The sequence below is a fragment of the Macrosteles quadrilineatus genome, unplaced genomic scaffold (genome assembly GCF_028750875.1).
Source record: "Macrosteles quadrilineatus isolate MER2022 unplaced genomic scaffold, UCM_ALF_1.0 Scaffold_9__3_contigs__length_116548681, whole genome shotgun sequence".
In the NCBI taxonomy this organism is placed as follows: domain Eukaryota; kingdom Metazoa; phylum Arthropoda; class Insecta; order Hemiptera; family Cicadellidae; genus Macrosteles; species Macrosteles quadrilineatus.
Genome location: NW_026542602.1, coordinates 83,808,216 through 83,827,125, shown reverse-complemented (window position 1 = coordinate 83,827,125; position 18,910 = coordinate 83,808,216). Strand labels below are relative to the sequence as shown.

The following is an 18,910-nucleotide window of genomic DNA, read 5'->3' as shown; positions in this document are numbered from 1 at the left end:
CAATTGAAAATATTTAGTTTTTTTTTTAGAGGAATTTAGCTTTTTATAAATAAGCTCACATCAACTAAATGCATGTTGGTTTTAGAGTCATATGTCAATTATTAGCATATAACATTTTTCATTATGACAATAATTATTTCATAGTTAAATTATATTTTAATCCAAGTGTATAGCAATATATCTTGAGATGAATACAATAAACTAATTAAGTAAATTCCAACCGAAAAGGTAATAGTTAGTTAACTGATGAAATACATTAGAAATAAAAAATAAAAACTGAAAACAACTAGAGTAAACCCTCAGAGATAAAATTTTCTTTTTACTTTCTCCCCTATACATAGTATGGAGAAAGTATTGTTTTCATCAACATTTTTCGATTTTGAGTTTTGGGTGGATGTATCTGTTTTAGGTCCCATAAACCCAAAAAAGTGGTTTTTAAGTCAAGTCTGTGTGTGTGTCTGTCTGTATATTTGGATGTCTACAGAGCTACAGACCACATCAATAGCGATTAATTGTTATTATTATTGACCCGAATTAGCTAAAAATACATTATATGAATCAGTTATTCCAATGCATCAGGTCCAAATCAATGCATCGTGAGACTAAATCTTTGCATCGTGAGTTGAGACTAAATCTTTGCATCGTGAGTTGAGACTAAATCTTTGCATCGCTATTTCGATGCATGCTGAATTGAAATCTCGATGTTTCGCACACCTTTAATTCTATTATTCTTAACTCCAACGTCATCCCTCAAGAGATTGTTATGTTCAAGAAGTGTTGGACTGGTCTACTATGAAGTGTTTTTCAAAAAATTTTGTTATGTTTCAAGTTTCTTTCAAGTAAAGATAATGGTCAAACATTTGAACATCTTGATTTCAACCTTTCTTATTGCTAAATTGAAAAAAAAAATAAGTCAAGATAGGAATAACTTGTATAGATATATAATAAATGAATAAATCAATAATAATTCCATCCTATCCACAAGGTTTTGTATTATTTAAGCCTGAAATAATCTTTGATACCTCTTCTACGTAGAAAGGAATATTCAGTCACATCTAGGAACGTCCATAACAAAAGATAAATTAGTTTTCGGAACATTCACATATTTTAGAATATTGATCATTAAATCACAATTTCTAAGTTTATATTTTCTCTAATTTAGTGGAATTCATTCCTAGTTCTTTATTGAAAACAAACTATGTAGGTTAGTACTCATTCCTAAACTCTGTCCTTTTATTTTCTATTATATACCTTTCATTTTTTTATGCAAATTTTGCTCCTATTACTACCTCATTAAGCGTCTTTTCATAGAATTTTACATACCTTTTGAGTTTAATTTTGTTGAATTTTCCAACCTTTATACAGAGATCCAATTTTTCTGTTATACATGGTTAAAATACACACGTTTGACGGGAAAGAATTCTTTCATAAAAGATAAAAATATATTAAAGAAGAAGAAACGGATTTCACTAAGCAAGAGGGCATGAAATCTTACCTGAAAAAATAAATGATATTTCTACTCACAGAATATAATTTTTCTCCGTAGTTTAACCATTTTAAAGTTACACCTCATGTCTCACTCAGCCATCACTCCATTCTTATTCCTCCTTTGCCGTAATCATAAATCTGGAATCTGGTGATAAATTTCAAATGGGGGGTGATTTTTGCCAACAATAATCTGATCACAAAGCACACTTCATCAGTGGCAGGATTTGTAATGACAGCACTCATTTTACATCCCATAAGAGACTAATTATAAGATGTCATGGGTGCGTACGGAAGTTAGTGGCAATAAGCCTGTCCCATGTGGCACCGATGCGAATTGTCTTACTTTGTGGACAGCTTTCTTAGTCACATTATGCATCCAAAACAACAAAAAAGTTTATAAAAGTATCCATCACCATCTATGAACGTTAATATACATCAAATTCTTGGAATATATATTAACGGTTCTTCAGTGAGTTGATGATTACTTTATTTTCAGATTCCTGGCTACCTGGATGACAAGTTCAAGAGAGTAAAGAATACCGACAATGTTGAGACGTCTTGATGATCTCTCTAGCCGCGTTCTCTCGTCTCCTTGTTTTTATTAGCTCGTATTGTGAGTGTACGCTTTACCGGTGATATTCTGGTACTATTTGTGATCGGTCCAAGGACACTAAATTAGTTCTCGGTTGTCAAAACAACCCAAAACATATTTTAATCTTGTGATCATATACCAGTTTAAGTTGTTGAACATTTGATCAAGTAAATATATTTAGGTTTTATAAAACAAATTTGTTATAGTTTTTTTATTGTTTTATATATTAGTTTTGTTGATTTTTTTAAATTTTTAAACTCTTACATGGTATTATAACTTTTGGAACATAGGAAACAACTGGTATGAACTGGTATTTAAAGACATTTCATATTAGTATGGTTAGTAATTGTCTATGTTTTATACAGTTTTGATGTGATGTTTGTGTTTTATTTTAAATATGTAATAGGTTGAAGCGGACTAAGTCTGGATCTAGTTTATCCTAGATTGTAGTTCTTGCTGTGAGAAGTTAGTTATTAATGTTATATCTTATTTTAAAATTGAATTAGAGTTTTTGTCAATTCTGGCTGTTGTTTGAAAGAGTTCCACACAAATTTTACCACCTTTTTTCATTCACAGATAGTTTTAAATGTACGTAACTATCCGGCGAAACTATCTGAATTAAGTCAGCAAAGTTATGTCTTAGCCTAAAGATTATCTTAATTTGAAAACTTCAGTTTCCAAGAATTTTGCTCTAGATTGTGTGTGGCAGACCACAACCTAGTTTTCTGTCCTCTCAGGAGTTCCGGGGAATGAAAATAAAACTTGAGTTAAAAACTGTTTTAAGTTAGTTGGTATGATCGTTAATGTATAGTCATTATTTTTATGCTTGTGAAAATTTCTCAACAAAAACCGTCCTTTGTCAGAGACAAAATATAAGAGACAGCCAAAAGTATGCTAAGGCGTGATAACTCTTTCTCTTTACACATGACTGTAGTGTTTACGATTAACTGCTTAATTCAGCATATTTTCTGATGCAGGATAATTATAAACCTCGGATCATACTAAGACCTTTTATCAAACATTTCCTATCCACTTGTTTAAGTCATTTTCAGATGTGGAGGAAGTAATAGTTCATCCTCTATTGATAACAAAACCTTCAAATATTACCTTAAGTCTTATAAATACATCACGCAAATACATTACGCAAGACAAAATACATCTCTTTTTTTAACATCTAGTTTTCTTTTTTCTTTTTTTATAACTTAAATACGTTTTTTTTCCATCTCCATCTGCCTTCGAAGTTTAAACAGACTTTTACGATTAACTGTAACTTAAGATTATATTCACACACACCATATAAGATTAGTTTTTATTACAATAATCGGTATCGGTATTGGTAAGAAACCTTGTTCCATTGTCTTATTTTAGTTTTTATTTTTTTAGCTATAGTTGACTGACGTTTTCCAGCAATGTAACCACATTTTATGGAAATAAAAATTCTTGATTCTTGATTCTTGATATACTCAATGTCAATGTAAAACATTTCATTTAGATATGAAACCTGTAGGTACCTATTGTAAGTATCATAAGTTCACTACCAACCCTGTTCTTTCAACCAAGCCTTTGTTTTGACACAAATCGTGCATAAAATGTGATAAGATTTACAAATATTTTATTACCACTCTTTATTCTTATTAACTCCATGTATGTACCCTTGTTCATCAAGTGTATCTTAATATAATATATATTTTGATAATGTATGTATTATGAACTTGATTAATTTATAATCAATGTAATAAAATATTAATGTTGTGTATATAAACAAATAAGTGTAATGTACTTTGGGTTAAGTAAAGTTAGTATTTACGTAATATCCAGTGTTTATTTTATACCTTATCTTAAATCTTTTTCGTGATTTATGTTACGCAAAGGGGTTTATGTGGATTACCTTTGGCATCAATTTAGCTAAACTTGACTGATCTAAAATATTACAAATCTAGAATTGAAAATGTTAGCAGGAAAATATAATAGAATAAATAACCAAGGTTTATGGTTGTAAAAGCAACGATCATAAAAGACCGATAGAGGAAGCAGACCTATCCAACTAATAGTGTAACAACCGAAGCATGGTCGGCCATCTTGGGGTAGGCTAGACGCGTTATTCTTGTTGATGGTGACCGAAAAACTCAAACGGTCCACTTTCAAACAATTCAGCATCTAGCTTACTTAGGTAAATGGTTGGAAACGTAAGAGTGAGGCAATACGACTTAGCACTATTATTCCAATTTAAAGCTTAAAAAGTAATTTTTTTTATTTTAAATGTTAAAATAAAGACTGTGCTTGTATAAGTTTTGAAATGTGACAAGAAAGATTTTGCCGCCTATTACTTTTTTTTATTTTTTGTCAGGCAAGTTAAAACAGTGGATATTTTTAAATGAAGAGTGAAATGTTCTGAATCTTTATTTTTTATTTTTAGCAGCTGTAGTTTGGGTTAAACGAGAGGGAGTTTCCGCCGTTCCGCGTCGTGCAGGTAGAATAGGCTAGATCCAAGTTTTGACACTGGTGTTTGGAGCTATACAGAAAAGTACTAAACTACTCAGAAAAACACAGATTAAATTTAGAATAATTTATAGTTTTATTCCTCATATTCCTATGAATATAAATATTTTTTAGCTTGTTTATAAAAATTAATATGACAGTCAAAATGTAGAAGAGCGTTGTTTTACTGTCAAAATCCATCTCATGAGTTTAAAAATGCACACAATATAAACCAAACATCAGAACTTCGTCAAACTTAAATACTATATAAATAGATTAGTTACATTATGAATTAATTTGTAGGTTTCAGAATTTTTGCTATCCTAAAAAGCTTTTTTTGTTAATTATGAAAATTAACCTTTTTCAAGAAAAATCGCCAAGGGTAGAAAAAATTTAAAAAGCTTGTTTTGAAGGTAACTGTGTTATTTATTAGAATATTTATTTATATGGACAAGGCATTTTGTTACTCATATTATTGATTTAGTTATCATTTTTTTTTACTAGCACTCATCGCGGCCAGCAGCCGCCATCTTGCTGTAGAAATTGTGAAATACGTCTTGTGCTCCATCTTTTGGCGGTATGTGATCGTTGAAGTAATGGAAGCATCAGAGAAGGTTATTGGGTTTTCAATCTTGTACATAGGATAATAAGATCTTTACCAACAATCATGCCAGTAATTAAGGTTTTTTTCCGCGTTTAGAATTCTCCTTTCTTTCCCTATACAATACCAAACGACTCATTCCCACGCAGGGGTTCTCCCATGTTTTCTATTTTAGCAATTGTAGTCTAAATTGCAAGAAATGTAAAATGGTATACAAATTGCAACATTTGTAAAATGGTAGTAAACTGTTTATTTGAAACAAAATAAGACATTTTATTTTGATTTGAAACTCTTAGTGTGGTTTTTGCAAAAACAAATAAATTTCAGAAAAATTTTTTAAAAAAGAGGTTTTATTTATTTACAAAAATATGTCACAATAATGTTATGAATAGCTGTACACTTATTTACAGAATTATAGCTATAAAATTAATATCAACCAAACGATCTTAACTCAAATTATCATTGCTTTAATCTTTAATCAATGTGAGCTAATGCATATAAAATTCACACAAGGAAAATATTAAAACTAGTACAGTATAAAGGTATACAAATTACATTGGTGTAAAGCAGAGTTTTGAATTAAAAATGGAACACTTAAATGGAATGTATTCTACCAATGAACAAGGATAATATAGTTATAAACAAACATGTATAAATCACACACAGAGAGGCCTATCTTACAACACTACATGACTAGAACTTTGTATCACAAAGAAACCAAAAATATGTTTATCAGTTCATCATCCAACCACAAGAATAGCAAACAGAAGAAGAATAGTTTAAACATGGCAAAATCAATCAAAATAGCTGTCAGGTATTACACAAAAGTAAAATCTAACAATTATTTAGGCCTCTGTGGACCTTAAAAAAAGGAAAGTAATCTCATGTATGATATTATCGTTTGTGGTTTAGCACACAAGAGCTAAAGTTTTCTTATCTTAATCCAATATAAAATGACAGTTTTTATTTAAATTTATATAAAATAATTACCTATTTCCTGCGTTCAGGTATTTATAGTTATACCAAGCGTAGTGCACTAAAGACATGCTATACTTTTTTTCCTGTCATTACAGTTATACATGTATACCAATTATCAATTATAACAATTATTTAAGACTAGCTGTACCCGCGGGCTTTGCCCCGTTTAACTTCAAAAGTATCCGCATGGCTCATTCACGTCCTGGTTGAAGTTCAATTATTTAAGATGGGGACACCACTAGGTGTGTATTTTAACCCAAATATGAGTGAAGGATGAGTGGCGCGATCTTGTAGCCTTGTTAGTGACTAAGCCCGACATGTTCCTTAGACACAGCTCTTAATTAATAGCCCATACAGCCAATGGCAACTAAGGGACCTACAGTTTATAGTGGAATCCAAACCACATTTTTGCCTTGTAATTAACAAATTGGTCTAATTATCAGGATAGCACTGCAGGTATTTGTAGTACTCATTAGTGCGGTCGTTAATCAACTCATTGGTTGTAATCAGTAACTCATACTGAAATGAGTTGGAGTTGTGTTGGTTCAGTAAACGATGGCAACTCTGCGATATCATGGACCTCCTCAGGTTAAACATCTTGGTCGCCGCTAATTAACGTACATTTAACTCGCATAATATATTCAAATAATAATAAATAATTAAAAAATATATTTTTTTTTACTTTGATTTTTAACGATTGTGGTCAATCCGAAGTGTGGTTAATCCACAAGTGAATAGATTGGAGTCTACTGTATAACGTCAAAACTAGAGTACAAACATTCATGGGCGAACAAATAACAGTGATTTTCCTTTCCATTCATTTCACATTGATTTTAAGTTACCAAATATCCTGTAACAACTTTGGACAATACATTATCCCCAGAGACAGTGTTGGCACTACTGACGAACAGAGGAAGGGAGGTCAGCAAAGTAAGAGTGAGCCATGGCGTCGTCTGCTGCCATCCGCTGAGACGGGTTGCAAACCAACAATCTCTGCAGTAGATCACGACCTTTACTGTTCAACTTTGGCACTACCTGAAACACATTTGGCACTACATTTGAAATTTGTTACTGTAATAAATTAAAACCTAGAGCCCTTTTTTAATGTAGTTCAACAAATACTCAGAGAATGATTTTTAATTTACTAAACTAAACACTGTTTAGTTACTGAACTTTTAACATGGACCTGCTGAAGGAATCGTTGAGTGCGGGAGCTCTCTTTTCGAAGAGGGCTTAAATTGTGCATATTGCAATTTTTTTTATGAAAATATTGTAACTCAGTAGTTTATTGATTAAGCTGTAAGTTCGCCTTTTCAGAAAAAAAAACACTTTAAATAAGGAGAGGTTTCTCCGATACAGCTCTCTATGTACAAAAAGCCAAACAAAAATTATTAATTTTGCCTATACAACTAAAATATAACCTAGGAAGCTAGGAGCCTAATGGCCAAACAAATATGATTCGAAGCATTCATAATCACAATCCTTGAATGATTAATGTGTATCATTAATGTATACACATGAATGAACTTACTATAATAATCAGAGCTTCCACACCAATTTCTTACTTGATTCCTCTGACCTATTGCTGTAAATCTTCCAGAAATAGGTTTCATTGTAAAAGTATTATAAATATCCTAAGTACTGTATTTTGGGTGATAAAACAATGTTAAACTTTACTACTAACTACTATTGACCATTGGATACTAGCTTTGACTAACTAGTCAAAGCTACTACCTCTTTACAGTTATGTATCTTTTTTCCATAAATAACAAAAAAACCAAGATAACTAAACAAACAGAAAAGGATGGATGTAACATGGAGCACAAGAGTATACTTTCGAGGAACAAAAAAAACATGGCAAAAAAAATTTTTTTGGCCAGAAAAATTATTAGCCTAATAATTAAAAGCCCCTAGTACAGGTTTTTAAAAAGTTCTGCACCAACATTGCAGTTTATTTGTAAAGAAACCAACCGTTCTAAAAGTTTTATGGCTTGAATATCTATATTGTAAACGTCATTCTATAATTTCAAAATGTTAATTGTTAAAGTATTTGTGCTGCTTTTAATTTATATAACGCATGCAAAAATTGTTGTTAAGATGAAACAAAATTTGTTCAAAATATCAACGAATTTGTCGTAACACAAGAAATGACAATGATAATGTGTTAGATCTATGACCGAATCAAAGTGCTTTTTAATTAATATTTTTTTACAAAAAATTCTCCCCTGACTGGCACTGGGGATATTTTCCTGTGTGTGTGTCAGGACGTGGCCAATGTCTACTTGGCTACCCGACAAACACTGCTACAGTACCCACTCAAGGCAAACAGCAAGAGTTCCTTACAACCACATTAGTCTCACCTGGACCATACTCATGGTGGGATGGTATAGAGGAAAAGGCTTGTAGTCGGGCAGTTGAGTAACACTAGGCCACGTCTCATCATTGGGAGTTCCCAATAACTTGAAGATCCTCTTCAGTTGATCGTCCACGTCTGAGCCCGGGAACAGCGGACGGCCAGCATTAGCAAGTTCTGCAAACAGCAGTACATTAAAAGACCCTCCTTCACTGTCACTACATTTTTGGGTCCAAATGTTTCTTCAACAACTTGGCTAGACCCCCTGGTTAGTATTTCAAAACACATAGCTTCATTTTTAAATTCTATTAACCTCAACAGGTAGTTTGGATTAGCTGGAAGTCCGTCATTCAGGTGATAGATTTTTACAAATTAGATAATACCGTATCAATTAATTACCCAAAATGTGAAATATTCTTACCTGCAAATATGCAGCCGGCCGACCACATGTCGATGGAGGTAGTGTAGAGTTTAGCACCAAACAGAACGTCTGGAGGGCGATACCACAGGGTTACAACCTCAGCTGAATAACACTTGACTGGTATACCAAACGCCCTGGCTAGGCCAAAGTCAGCTAGTTTCAGCTCGCCATTCTGTAATGTTGCATCAATCAGGTAAATACTGTACCCTGTTGATGTATAAACATACATGTAGAACTAAACATTGTAATAATGAATAAAGTATTTTGATCTGATCAAGCCGGTGTAGTCTTGCAAACTAAGACTTACCGGTATCTAGAAACATACCTTATTAATTAGAAGATTCTGAGGTTTGAGATCTCTGTGGAGAACGTTATGACAGTGGCAAAACGCAAGTCCTCTCAAGAGCTGATACCTGAAAATTTGTTAATCAATATAAGGCATCAGTAGCAAGAGTAACATTGTATGAGCGACCTGCAACAAGACTAAGATGAATCTGTCTTTCACTAAACAATTCATTTTGACAGTTAAAATTCAATTTTCCAAACAAGAAAGTGATAAAATCCTTTTTAAACAATAAAACCAATTTCAAAAGTTGGTAAATTTTTATCTACACCCAGTAAAAAGCTATATTCATAAGGGAAACTCACATGAAAGATTTGACAACGTCCAGATCAATCTCTCCATTGAGGCTGTCAAAGTATTTTTTGAGATCCTGGTCACAATGTTCAAACACCAAAGTCAACTTCTTGTCACTATGGAGCACATCGTACAGTCTGACAATATTCTTGTGTTTTAACTCTTTGAGAAGACAAATCTCTCTTAGGGCTGATGACGGGACACCCTACAAACAGACAATTCAATTACTATAACTGTTGAGTAGGCCTATATACTTTCCTATAACATGAGAAAGGTTAGGTAATAGTGTGACAAGAAAGGTTTAGGTAGACAAGGGGTAAATATATAAATGCAATGGTTGTGTTTGAAATTTTAAAATTCCAATTTATCTTTTGTGTGTTTTATTGTAAATATTGTTTAATTCACTGTAGGTTGTTTTATAGTGTCCTGTTGTGACTTATTGTTTGCTTCTTGGACTATATTTTACACTCATCTGATTTTAAAACCTTGTTAGTCTTCCCAGAGAGGTGAGAACGGATTGTCAAATATGAAGGGTTCCTTAACATGTTTATTTGATTAAATATGAATAAGTTATAGGCTACGATATTTTTTTAAGTAGGCCTATCCTATCATATAGAGAACTGTAGGCTTACTTAAAAATAAAAAAAACTTTTTAACACTTCACCCTGGGAGACCTAAAAGGGTCCCTACAGTCATTTTAGAGGGATCCAACATTTACTGAGATCCAGCCTGGGATTGTTTTTCACAAATACTTGAAGATAGACTTAGAGGTAGTGGCATTATTCCTTAAATAAAGTCATATTGGTGATTGGCGTGGTATGAATCCAAGACCTCGGGGACTGAGGTATCACGCTCTACCACTGGATCAACTCTTTCTCAGCCTATTTTTTTTTTAGTAGAATATGGTTTATTTTACCTTGCCTAAAATGATCCTGTGTAGTCGTCAAACACGACTCTGTTTCGTGCTACAATGAGCACATCTTCAAGGTGAAGAAACACAAAATTATATTTTTTTTTATTTAGCCTACTTACAGAAGTGCCTACACCATTTTTACAGGAAAATACGAAATGTCTTTCTGACAAATAACTGGTCTACATACGTGGAACGTTTTGAACTTTACATAAAGTGTAATGGAATTTCGGACGACAAGAAAGTAAGTGCTTTTCTAACAGTAATCGGAGTTAAATCGTACAATCTTCTGAAAGACTTAATTACGCCTGAAAAGCCATCGGAGAAGTCGTTTAAGGACATTGTGAAAGTGCTACAGGATCATCTTCATCCTAAACCCTCGTTTATCACGGAGAGGTATAAATTCAGCAAGCGCGACCAACTGGAACATGAGACTATTTCAGAATACATCGTTCATTTAAAGCAATTATCAAAGCATTGCCAGTTCGAGGACAAGTTACCGGACTATCTCAGGGACCGATTAGTGAGCGGTATTCGGAATAATTCGATTAAGAAGAGACTACTGGCGGAGGACAACCTGACGTTTACCAAGGCGGAGCAGCTGGCGACATCGCTAGAGACAGCAGAGAAGGACGCAGCATCCCTGACGTACCACGGCGACAATGGCGACGAGTGCGACAACCTACTGCGTGGATAAAGGAAGCGCGTTTTACAGTGCAGTGCCATTGTTTCGGTACGTTACATGCCACTAGACAGCAATTTTTACACCGCGTTCGGTAAATTAACGTTGACAGAAGAAGAAGTTACTACAATGAGTGTCATCGGAAATTTCGGACCGTTCGACAGTTCGGAGGAGACGTGGTCTACATACGTGGAACGTTTTGAACTTTACATAAAGTGTAATGGAATTTCGGACGACAAGAAAGTAAGTGCTTTTCTAACAGTAATCGGAGTTAAATCGTACAATCTTCTGAAAGACTTAATTACGCCTGAAAAGCCATCGGAGAAGTCGTTTAAGGACATTGTGAAAGTGCTACAGGATCATCTTCATCCTAAACCCTCGTTTATCACGGAGAGGTATAAATTCAGCAACGACCTCAACGCAGCAAACAATCAAGTGCATCAAGTGCCGTTCCAAGTGTTGTGCAATCTACAGAGTGCTATTGTTGTGGAAAAAAGGGTCATTTAACGCACCAGTGCTATTTTCGCGAATACGTGTGCAATTTTTGTAGAAAAAAGGGTCATTTGGAGAAGGCATGTAAATCAAAAAAGAGGGGTAAGTCCAATCATTCTTCCTCTAAAAATAGTTCAAATGCCAAGGTTAATTACTCCAAAAATACTCAGGGTAACAGATACCAACATAAACAATATTATGTGGAAGTAGATGAATCTAAAAATAACGATAAAGTTGTAAATGATGAGGTATATGACATTTCTAATATTTTTCAAACTGACAGTGAACTGACTGTAAATGTAAATCAGGGTATGGTCAACAAAATTGAACCTATTAAAATAGATTTGCAAGTACAAGGTAAACAAATGAGATTTGAAGTAGATTCAGGTGCTTGTGTTTCTGTTGTTTCGGAACAATTTTACAATAAGCACTTAAGTGATGTAAAACTAAACCCCACGGATCTAGTTCTGAGCTCCTACACTCATGAAAAAATCAAACCTGTAGGTAAAATCAATGTTAATGTTAAGTACAAATCAGTAGAAAAATGCCTATCATTGTATGTAATAAGCAATGGTGCTAATCCTCTAATTGGTCGGGATTGGATTAAAGATCTCCAAATCGTTGTTAGTATTCCCAACAATGTAAATAGTGTAATGTCGACTTCAGATGAAGTAAAAGTAGAATCAGGTAATGAGTCTAAAGTTGTGCGAGATTTATTAAACGAATTTCCAGAGGTATTTACCACTAAGCTAGGCTGTTACAATGGAGATCCTGTTAAGTTAAAGCTCAAATCAAATGTAGTACCTAAGTATTACAAACCAAGACCTATACCTTATTCTTTAAAAGACAAAGTAGAACAGGAATTACAATGTTTAGTTGACGATGGTATCATTTCCACTGTTTCAACTAGTGATTGGGGTACACCTATTGTTCCCGTACTAAAACGTAATGGCAAAATACGCATTTGCGGTGACTTCAAAGTTACCTTAAATCCATATCTAGAAGTAGATAGACATCCTATACCTCGCATTGAAGATCTTTTTGCAATCTTACAGAAAGGAAAACAATTTTCTAAAATAGATTTATCATCAGCCTATATGCAACTTAGGTTAGACGATGAAAGTAAGAAACTTTGTACCATAAGTACACACAAGGGGTTATTTGCATATAACCGACTTTGTTACGGAATATCTTCTGCTCCTGGTATTTTTCAACGGGTAATTGAGCAAACACTACAAGGTATCCCGGGTGTAGCTTCATTTCTTGATGATATTATTGTTACCGGAGCTGACACAGCTGAACACCTGTCGCGACTAAGAGAAGTGTGTAGTAGGCTAAAGACAACAGGGTTAACTGTTAGTAAAGATAAATGTCAATTTTTCAGTGATAGCTTAGAGTACTTAGGGTACGTAATTAGCCAAGAGGGTCTTGCCACATCCAAAGATAAAGTCAAAGCCATTGTAGAGGCACCAGTTCCAAAAGATGTTACACAGCTCAAGGGTTTTCTAGGTCTAGTTAATTACTATGCAAAGTTTGTACCAAATGTTGCTACCATTCTAACACCCTTGTATCAATTATTAAGGAAAGACGTAGTTTTTAAATGGTCTTTGTCATGTCAAAAGGCGTTTGAAGCTATAAAAGAAAGATTAGTTTCAGCTAATGTGCTAGCGCACTACAACCCAGACTTGCCAATTAAATTGTCATGTGATGCGTCACCCTACGGCATCGCAGGAGTGTTAAGCATTGTTGACAAAAATGGAATAGAAAGACCAATTTCATTCACAAGTAGAGTACTAAACTCAGCAGAAAGGAACTATTCTCAAATAGACAAAGAGGCACTAAGCATTGTTTTCTGTGTAAATAAATTCAATCAGTATTTATGGGGCAGGAAGTTCTCTCTTTGTACAGACCATAAACCACTATTAGCTATATTTGGTTCGAAAAAAGGGTTACCAGCATTTGCAGCTGGCAGACTACAACGCTACGCGTTATTTTTGTCAGGTTACGATTACGACATTAATTATGTTAAGTCACAAAATCATGGTAACGCGGACGGATTGTCTAGACTTCCGCTAAATTGTAATGACAGGGAAGAAAGTAATGTAAATATTGATTATTTAGGAACATATCTCCAATGTATATCAGAGTGCGATGTACCAATAGATTTTAATGATGTACGTAAGGAAACTCAAAAAGACAGTGAGTTAAACAGAATCCTTGGATTTGTTTTGTACGGCTGGCCAATCAATTCGGACGTTAATCTAAGTGACTATGTCAAAAGGCAAGCTGAGCTAACAGTTGAACACGGAATACTAATGTGGGGCTATAGAGTAGTCATTCCAAAATCATTAAGAGGGGCTTTATTAAAAGAATTACATAATGGACATCTAGGAGTTGTAAAAATGAAGTCGTTAGCCAGGTCGTATTTATGGTGGCCTTCTATTGATAAGGATATTGAGGCCGTGACTAACAGTTGCTCAGCGTGTCTTGTACAGCGGGAATCTCCTGTTAAAAGTAAACTTCATGTATGGGAATTTCCTCCCAATGTTTGGCAAAGAATTCATGTCGATTTCCTTGGACCATTAAAAGGACAAATATATTTAATTGTACTAGACGCCCATAGTAAATGGATTGAGGTAGAACTTGTTAGTTCCACTTCAGCCAAACAGACCATTGACAAACTCAGGCCTATGTTTTGTAGATTTGGCTTACCAGAAATAATAGTTAGTGATAATGGTCCACCTTTTTGTTCTGAGGAATTTTCTAAATTTTTGAAACAGAATGGAATAAGACAAATCTTGACTCCACCTTACCATCCAGCTTCTAATGGCCAAGCTGAGAACGCGGTAAAATCCGTAAAGAAAAGATTAAAATGTGCAATCTTTGAAAATGAGGATGTAAATATAGCTTTAAGTAGATTTCTTATCTCTTATCGTAACACAGTCCATAGTACCACTTGTGAATCTCCCGCCAAACTTATGTTTAATCGACCATTAAGAACTAGGTTAGATTTAATCAGACCAAACATTCAGTCAACTGTTGCTCAAAAACAAGAGAAACAGATCATAAATGCAAGGGGTACTCATACTAGACAATTAGCTATAGGACAATGTGTACTAGCAAGAGACTATAGAGGGAAGGATAAGTGGGTTGAATGTACGGTTGTTAGACGACTAGGGCCAGTAACATACATTGTACAACTAGAGACAGGCTCAACTTGGAAGCGACACATAGATCAGCTGGTAGGCTTGCAATCAGGCAGCAACATCAACACGGAACATAGCAGATACTACGATCCCGTGACGTCAACATCAGCTGTTACTACTTCCTGTGTATCGTCAGCACCGGTGTCGTCACCAGCCAGGCCGCCCCACCAGCACACCCAGCCTCAATTGCTGAGTTCTCCCACTACTACGCGTCACTCACCAACTACACGCCAGTCCGAGCGGCATAGTCCTATTGTTGCGAAACGCCATTCTTTACAACCCGATCAGCTGACTGCTACGTCACCTGTTACAACTAATACTAGGCGATATCCACAACGGGATAGGAATCCTCCAAAGAAAATGGATTTGTAATTGTTTGTTATGGTTTATTATTTACGCTTGTTTGCAATTCTATTGTGTTTATTTTCAGCACTGATGTTTCAATATTTTTGTGTTTATTTTCAGCACTTATGTTTCAATATTTTTGTGTTTATTTTCAGCACCGATGTTTACAATCTTTAATGTTGTTTTTAACTCTGATGTTTTCAAATTGTGTTTTTATTTTCATTACTGATGTTTTCAATTTGTGTGTATACATTTTTCCATAAAAAATTTTTACAAGCTATGTTCAAAAGTAAGGGCGGAGGAAATGTGGTGTATTAATTTAATTATAAAATGAATTATATATTTTTAATTCAGATTCAAATATTACAAGTAGGTATTAAATTTGCTAGCTCGATCCATGTACCGTTAGATATCGTACGATGTGACGTCATATGGCCTGATCGAATAAACTAACCCCATTGGTTGTTTCCATCACACCACCTTCCGTTCCCACTGCTACCTCGATCACCCGACACTCTCTGTACAACAGTCATCGTCCTACCTTACCGGCTCCCGCACACCAATGCGGTTTTTCTTAACATAAAATGTGTTAATTATTTTGAGTACCCGATCCTCCTTCGCTCGCATCCAGGCTCGGATGCGACAAGTACCTACATCAGTAGTGAGAAAAAAAAACTGGAGACAACATGATTTTAAGATCAAGACATATAAAGATAACCTCGAGATAATGATTCACTATAAAATTTATAGTGAATCATTATCTCGAGGTTATCTTTATATGTCTTAGAGAGAGTCTTAAATAGAGTAAATTGTTTTGTTCTGCTAGTTATTTAATAACTAGCAGAACAAAACAATTTACTCTAAGCAACAAGAAAAAAATAACAACAGATAACAGGAATGATAACAACACAATAAACCATGCAACATTAATATTAGGCTATTATTTAGGACAAAACTTAATACAGCATTGACTTACCTCATCATCATCATCAAGCCTAACCCTCTTCAGAGCCACTATCTCTAGTGTTTCTCTGTTTTTTGCCTTGAAGACTGTTCCATAGGTCCCTGCAAAAGAATTTAACAGTTAAACGTATTGATGTTTTTGTTTTTTTTGGCTTGCCACAAGAGCAAAGTCTAGTGTAAGAGAAACATATTGGTAAAAATGAAATTTTTAATCTCAAAAGTGCTAAGGAAAGTATATAGGGCATCGATCGTATGAGGAATCTAAAAAACCATCGCTGTTTCAAAAAACAACCAAGTCATCCGATATGCCCAATTAAACTCACATGATTGAAAGTCTCGTCGACCTGATATATCGCCGCTTAGCACTATTCGGATGGACGGTGAACAACGATATATATCGTTCCATAGCACTTTTCGGGAAATAGATGCACAAGGATATATTGTCCTATAGTCACTGAAAGGGTTAAAAACCTAACAACTGTAAAACTAGAAAAAATTGAAAAATTACTTTAGTCGGTATCAATTAACACACAATGAAGCCAATAAAATCCTACATAGCCTACTGGTTAACCGAAGAAACTAATAGGCCTACGTAACAGTGCTTGGAGATCAGATGTAGGCCTATGTAACCGCATGCTATGCTAAAGCTTAGTACCAGCACAGCACATGCTCACAGCTGATTTAAAGTATTGATACGTGGTGATACGTAGATATGTACCCACAGGCACAGGGCAATCTTGTTACTTACTTGTTACTTGTTACAAGTAATCTCAATCTACTAGTAATAGCAGCTAGTAATAGCAATCTCATTGTAAAAATAACGTTGCTTTAGTAATATAGGCCTAGTCAACATAAATATTGTACCTTAAACATTGAGTAACGGAGGTGAAATTGACCATTGACTCAGCAATTTGATAGTGGCATTGAGTATAGTAGTAAATAAGTAAAACTCTTACTTACCTTCACCAATTTTCTCCAGTTTCTCGTATTTTTGCATGGTTGCTATTTCAATAATAGGATAGGTTAGAAGGGGTCTTTGGCCAAATACTAGAATTAACGTAGTTTCAAAAGTTGTTAAACCAGTGATACTAAATTTAAAAAATAAAAATTAACATAATTTAAAGTCATACAGTATTAAGTTTTGGATTAGTAACATAAATAATTAGCAAAAAATATATTATTTCACAAGGAATACTCCTCAGGTGCAGACTGCACAATAAATGACAAGACAAGACAACCGACAGACAAAAACAATAAGAACTAGGATCAGACGAATGACGTTGCTGACAGACTGACTGACACACACAATGCAGACGACCTGCAGGCCGCATGGGGAATGGGCACACGGAAGGGACTAAGGCTAAATGTGTAATGACGTCATATCTCTAGTGGTTATTGTCTTCTCTTGAGGCGACACGATTACCGTAACGAAACTATGTGATTTCAGCGGCGTTCTTGGCATAGTTGGTAGCGTTTCGGATTGCTGTTCAGGAGGTCCGGGGTTCGAAACCCGCTAGCAGCATTAACTTTTTGTCAACAAATTTTTCATATCAGCAAGTTTGGTTGGTTAGGTTAGGTTATGACAGTTTAATTTTATAATACTAAATTTTAAAATTAATTTTATAATTAATTAAAAATTATAATTAATCATTAATTAGATTTTTATCTTATATAGTTTTTATATTATCAGCAAGTCTGGTTGGTTAGGTTATGTTATGACAGTTTAATTTTAAAAATTAGAAATTTATTTTATAACTTTAAAACAATATTTTATAATTAAAAAGTTAATTTTATAACAAAAAATTAAAAATTAATTTAAATTTTTTCAACTTAGCAGTCCTAGCGGCGAACGCTGACACTACAAGATATGTTAGCCTTAGTCCCTCCCGTGTGCCCCACCGGGCCGCATGGCAGACACTTCTTTTTTACGTGCAACTCCAGAGTAATAAGATTATGGTATATAGGAATGAGCAAGATGAGTGTTTTATCCTCTGGTCAGCAATGATTATATCTAACCTTAAAATAAATGGAAATGGAAGGGTCTCAACTCTCAAATATACCACTAGGATTGCTGATTGCTTTCATAGCAATGTAAGCCAGTTGAGCTGAGTTGATTTTTAATAAGGCAATGAATGAAAAAAATGTGTATAGATATAATACAAAAAACAAATGTTCCCACACTCTGCACTGCTAGCATTTACTTCTTCCTTCGCCACTTCCTACGCCGTGTCGTGGACCTGTTTCCCTGCCTTCCTAAAGCATTTTGAGATTTCAGATACTTTATGTATATATAGTCAATGCTTTAATCTAACTGCCACAGACGGTCCCCACACTCCGGACTGTTCACCTTTACTACTTCCTTCACCATTTCCTACGTCTAGACCTGTTTCCCTCCCTTCCCATAACATTTTAGTATTGCAGATAGATACATTAATGTAACTGCCACAAACGGTTCCCACGTTTCGCATTGCCAGCCTTTACTACTTCCTTCACAACGTCCTACGTTGTGGACTTGTTTCCCTCCTTCCCATAGCATTTTAGTATTTTAGATACAAAATTAACGATTAATTTTCTAACTGCCACGCCATAAACGTTTCCCACACTCCACACATCTCACTTTTACTACTTCCTTAACCACTTCCTACGTCGTGGACCTGTATAAATTTGCATTTATGAGATGGATCCATTAATGTGATTCACCGACGAATTGTTCAAGATAAAATGTTATTTGTTATCATAATTATTTGGCTACGTAAATCAAATC

At 34.5% G+C, this 18,910-nt stretch overlaps 2 protein-coding genes across 9 annotated transcripts in view; one reads left to right on the top strand and one right to left on the bottom strand.

The window, feature by feature from the left end:
- Window positions 1-3,890, top strand: part of LOC129002123 (6-phosphofructo-2-kinase/fructose-2,6-bisphosphatase-like) — a 52,840-nt gene extending 48,950 nt beyond the window's left edge. For all 8 annotated transcript variants that reach the window (XM_054429709.1, XM_054429703.1, XM_054429705.1 and 5 more), the window contains one exon: window positions 1,985-3,890. In XM_054429709.1, the coding sequence (XP_054285684.1) occupies window positions 1,985-2,050 (66 nt within the window). In that variant the 3' untranslated portion in view covers window positions 2,051-3,890. The remainder of the gene's footprint in view (window positions 1-1,984) is intronic.
- A 1,599-nt stretch (window positions 3,891-5,489) lies between these two features.
- Window positions 5,490-17,345, bottom strand: LOC129002517 (cyclin-dependent-like kinase 5). The gene is made up of 7 exons (XM_054430386.1): window positions 17,107-17,345; window positions 16,160-16,248; window positions 9,560-9,753; window positions 9,237-9,324; window positions 8,912-9,083; window positions 8,498-8,667; window positions 5,490-7,172 (listed from the first exon to the last, which is right to left on the bottom strand). The coding sequence occupies exons 1-7, from the start codon at window positions 17,141-17,143 to the stop codon at window positions 7,035-7,037; spliced, it is 888 nt and encodes a 295-aa protein (XP_054286361.1). The 5' UTR covers window positions 17,144-17,345; the 3' UTR covers window positions 5,490-7,034.
- Between the last annotated feature and the right edge of the window lie 1,565 nt (window positions 17,346-18,910).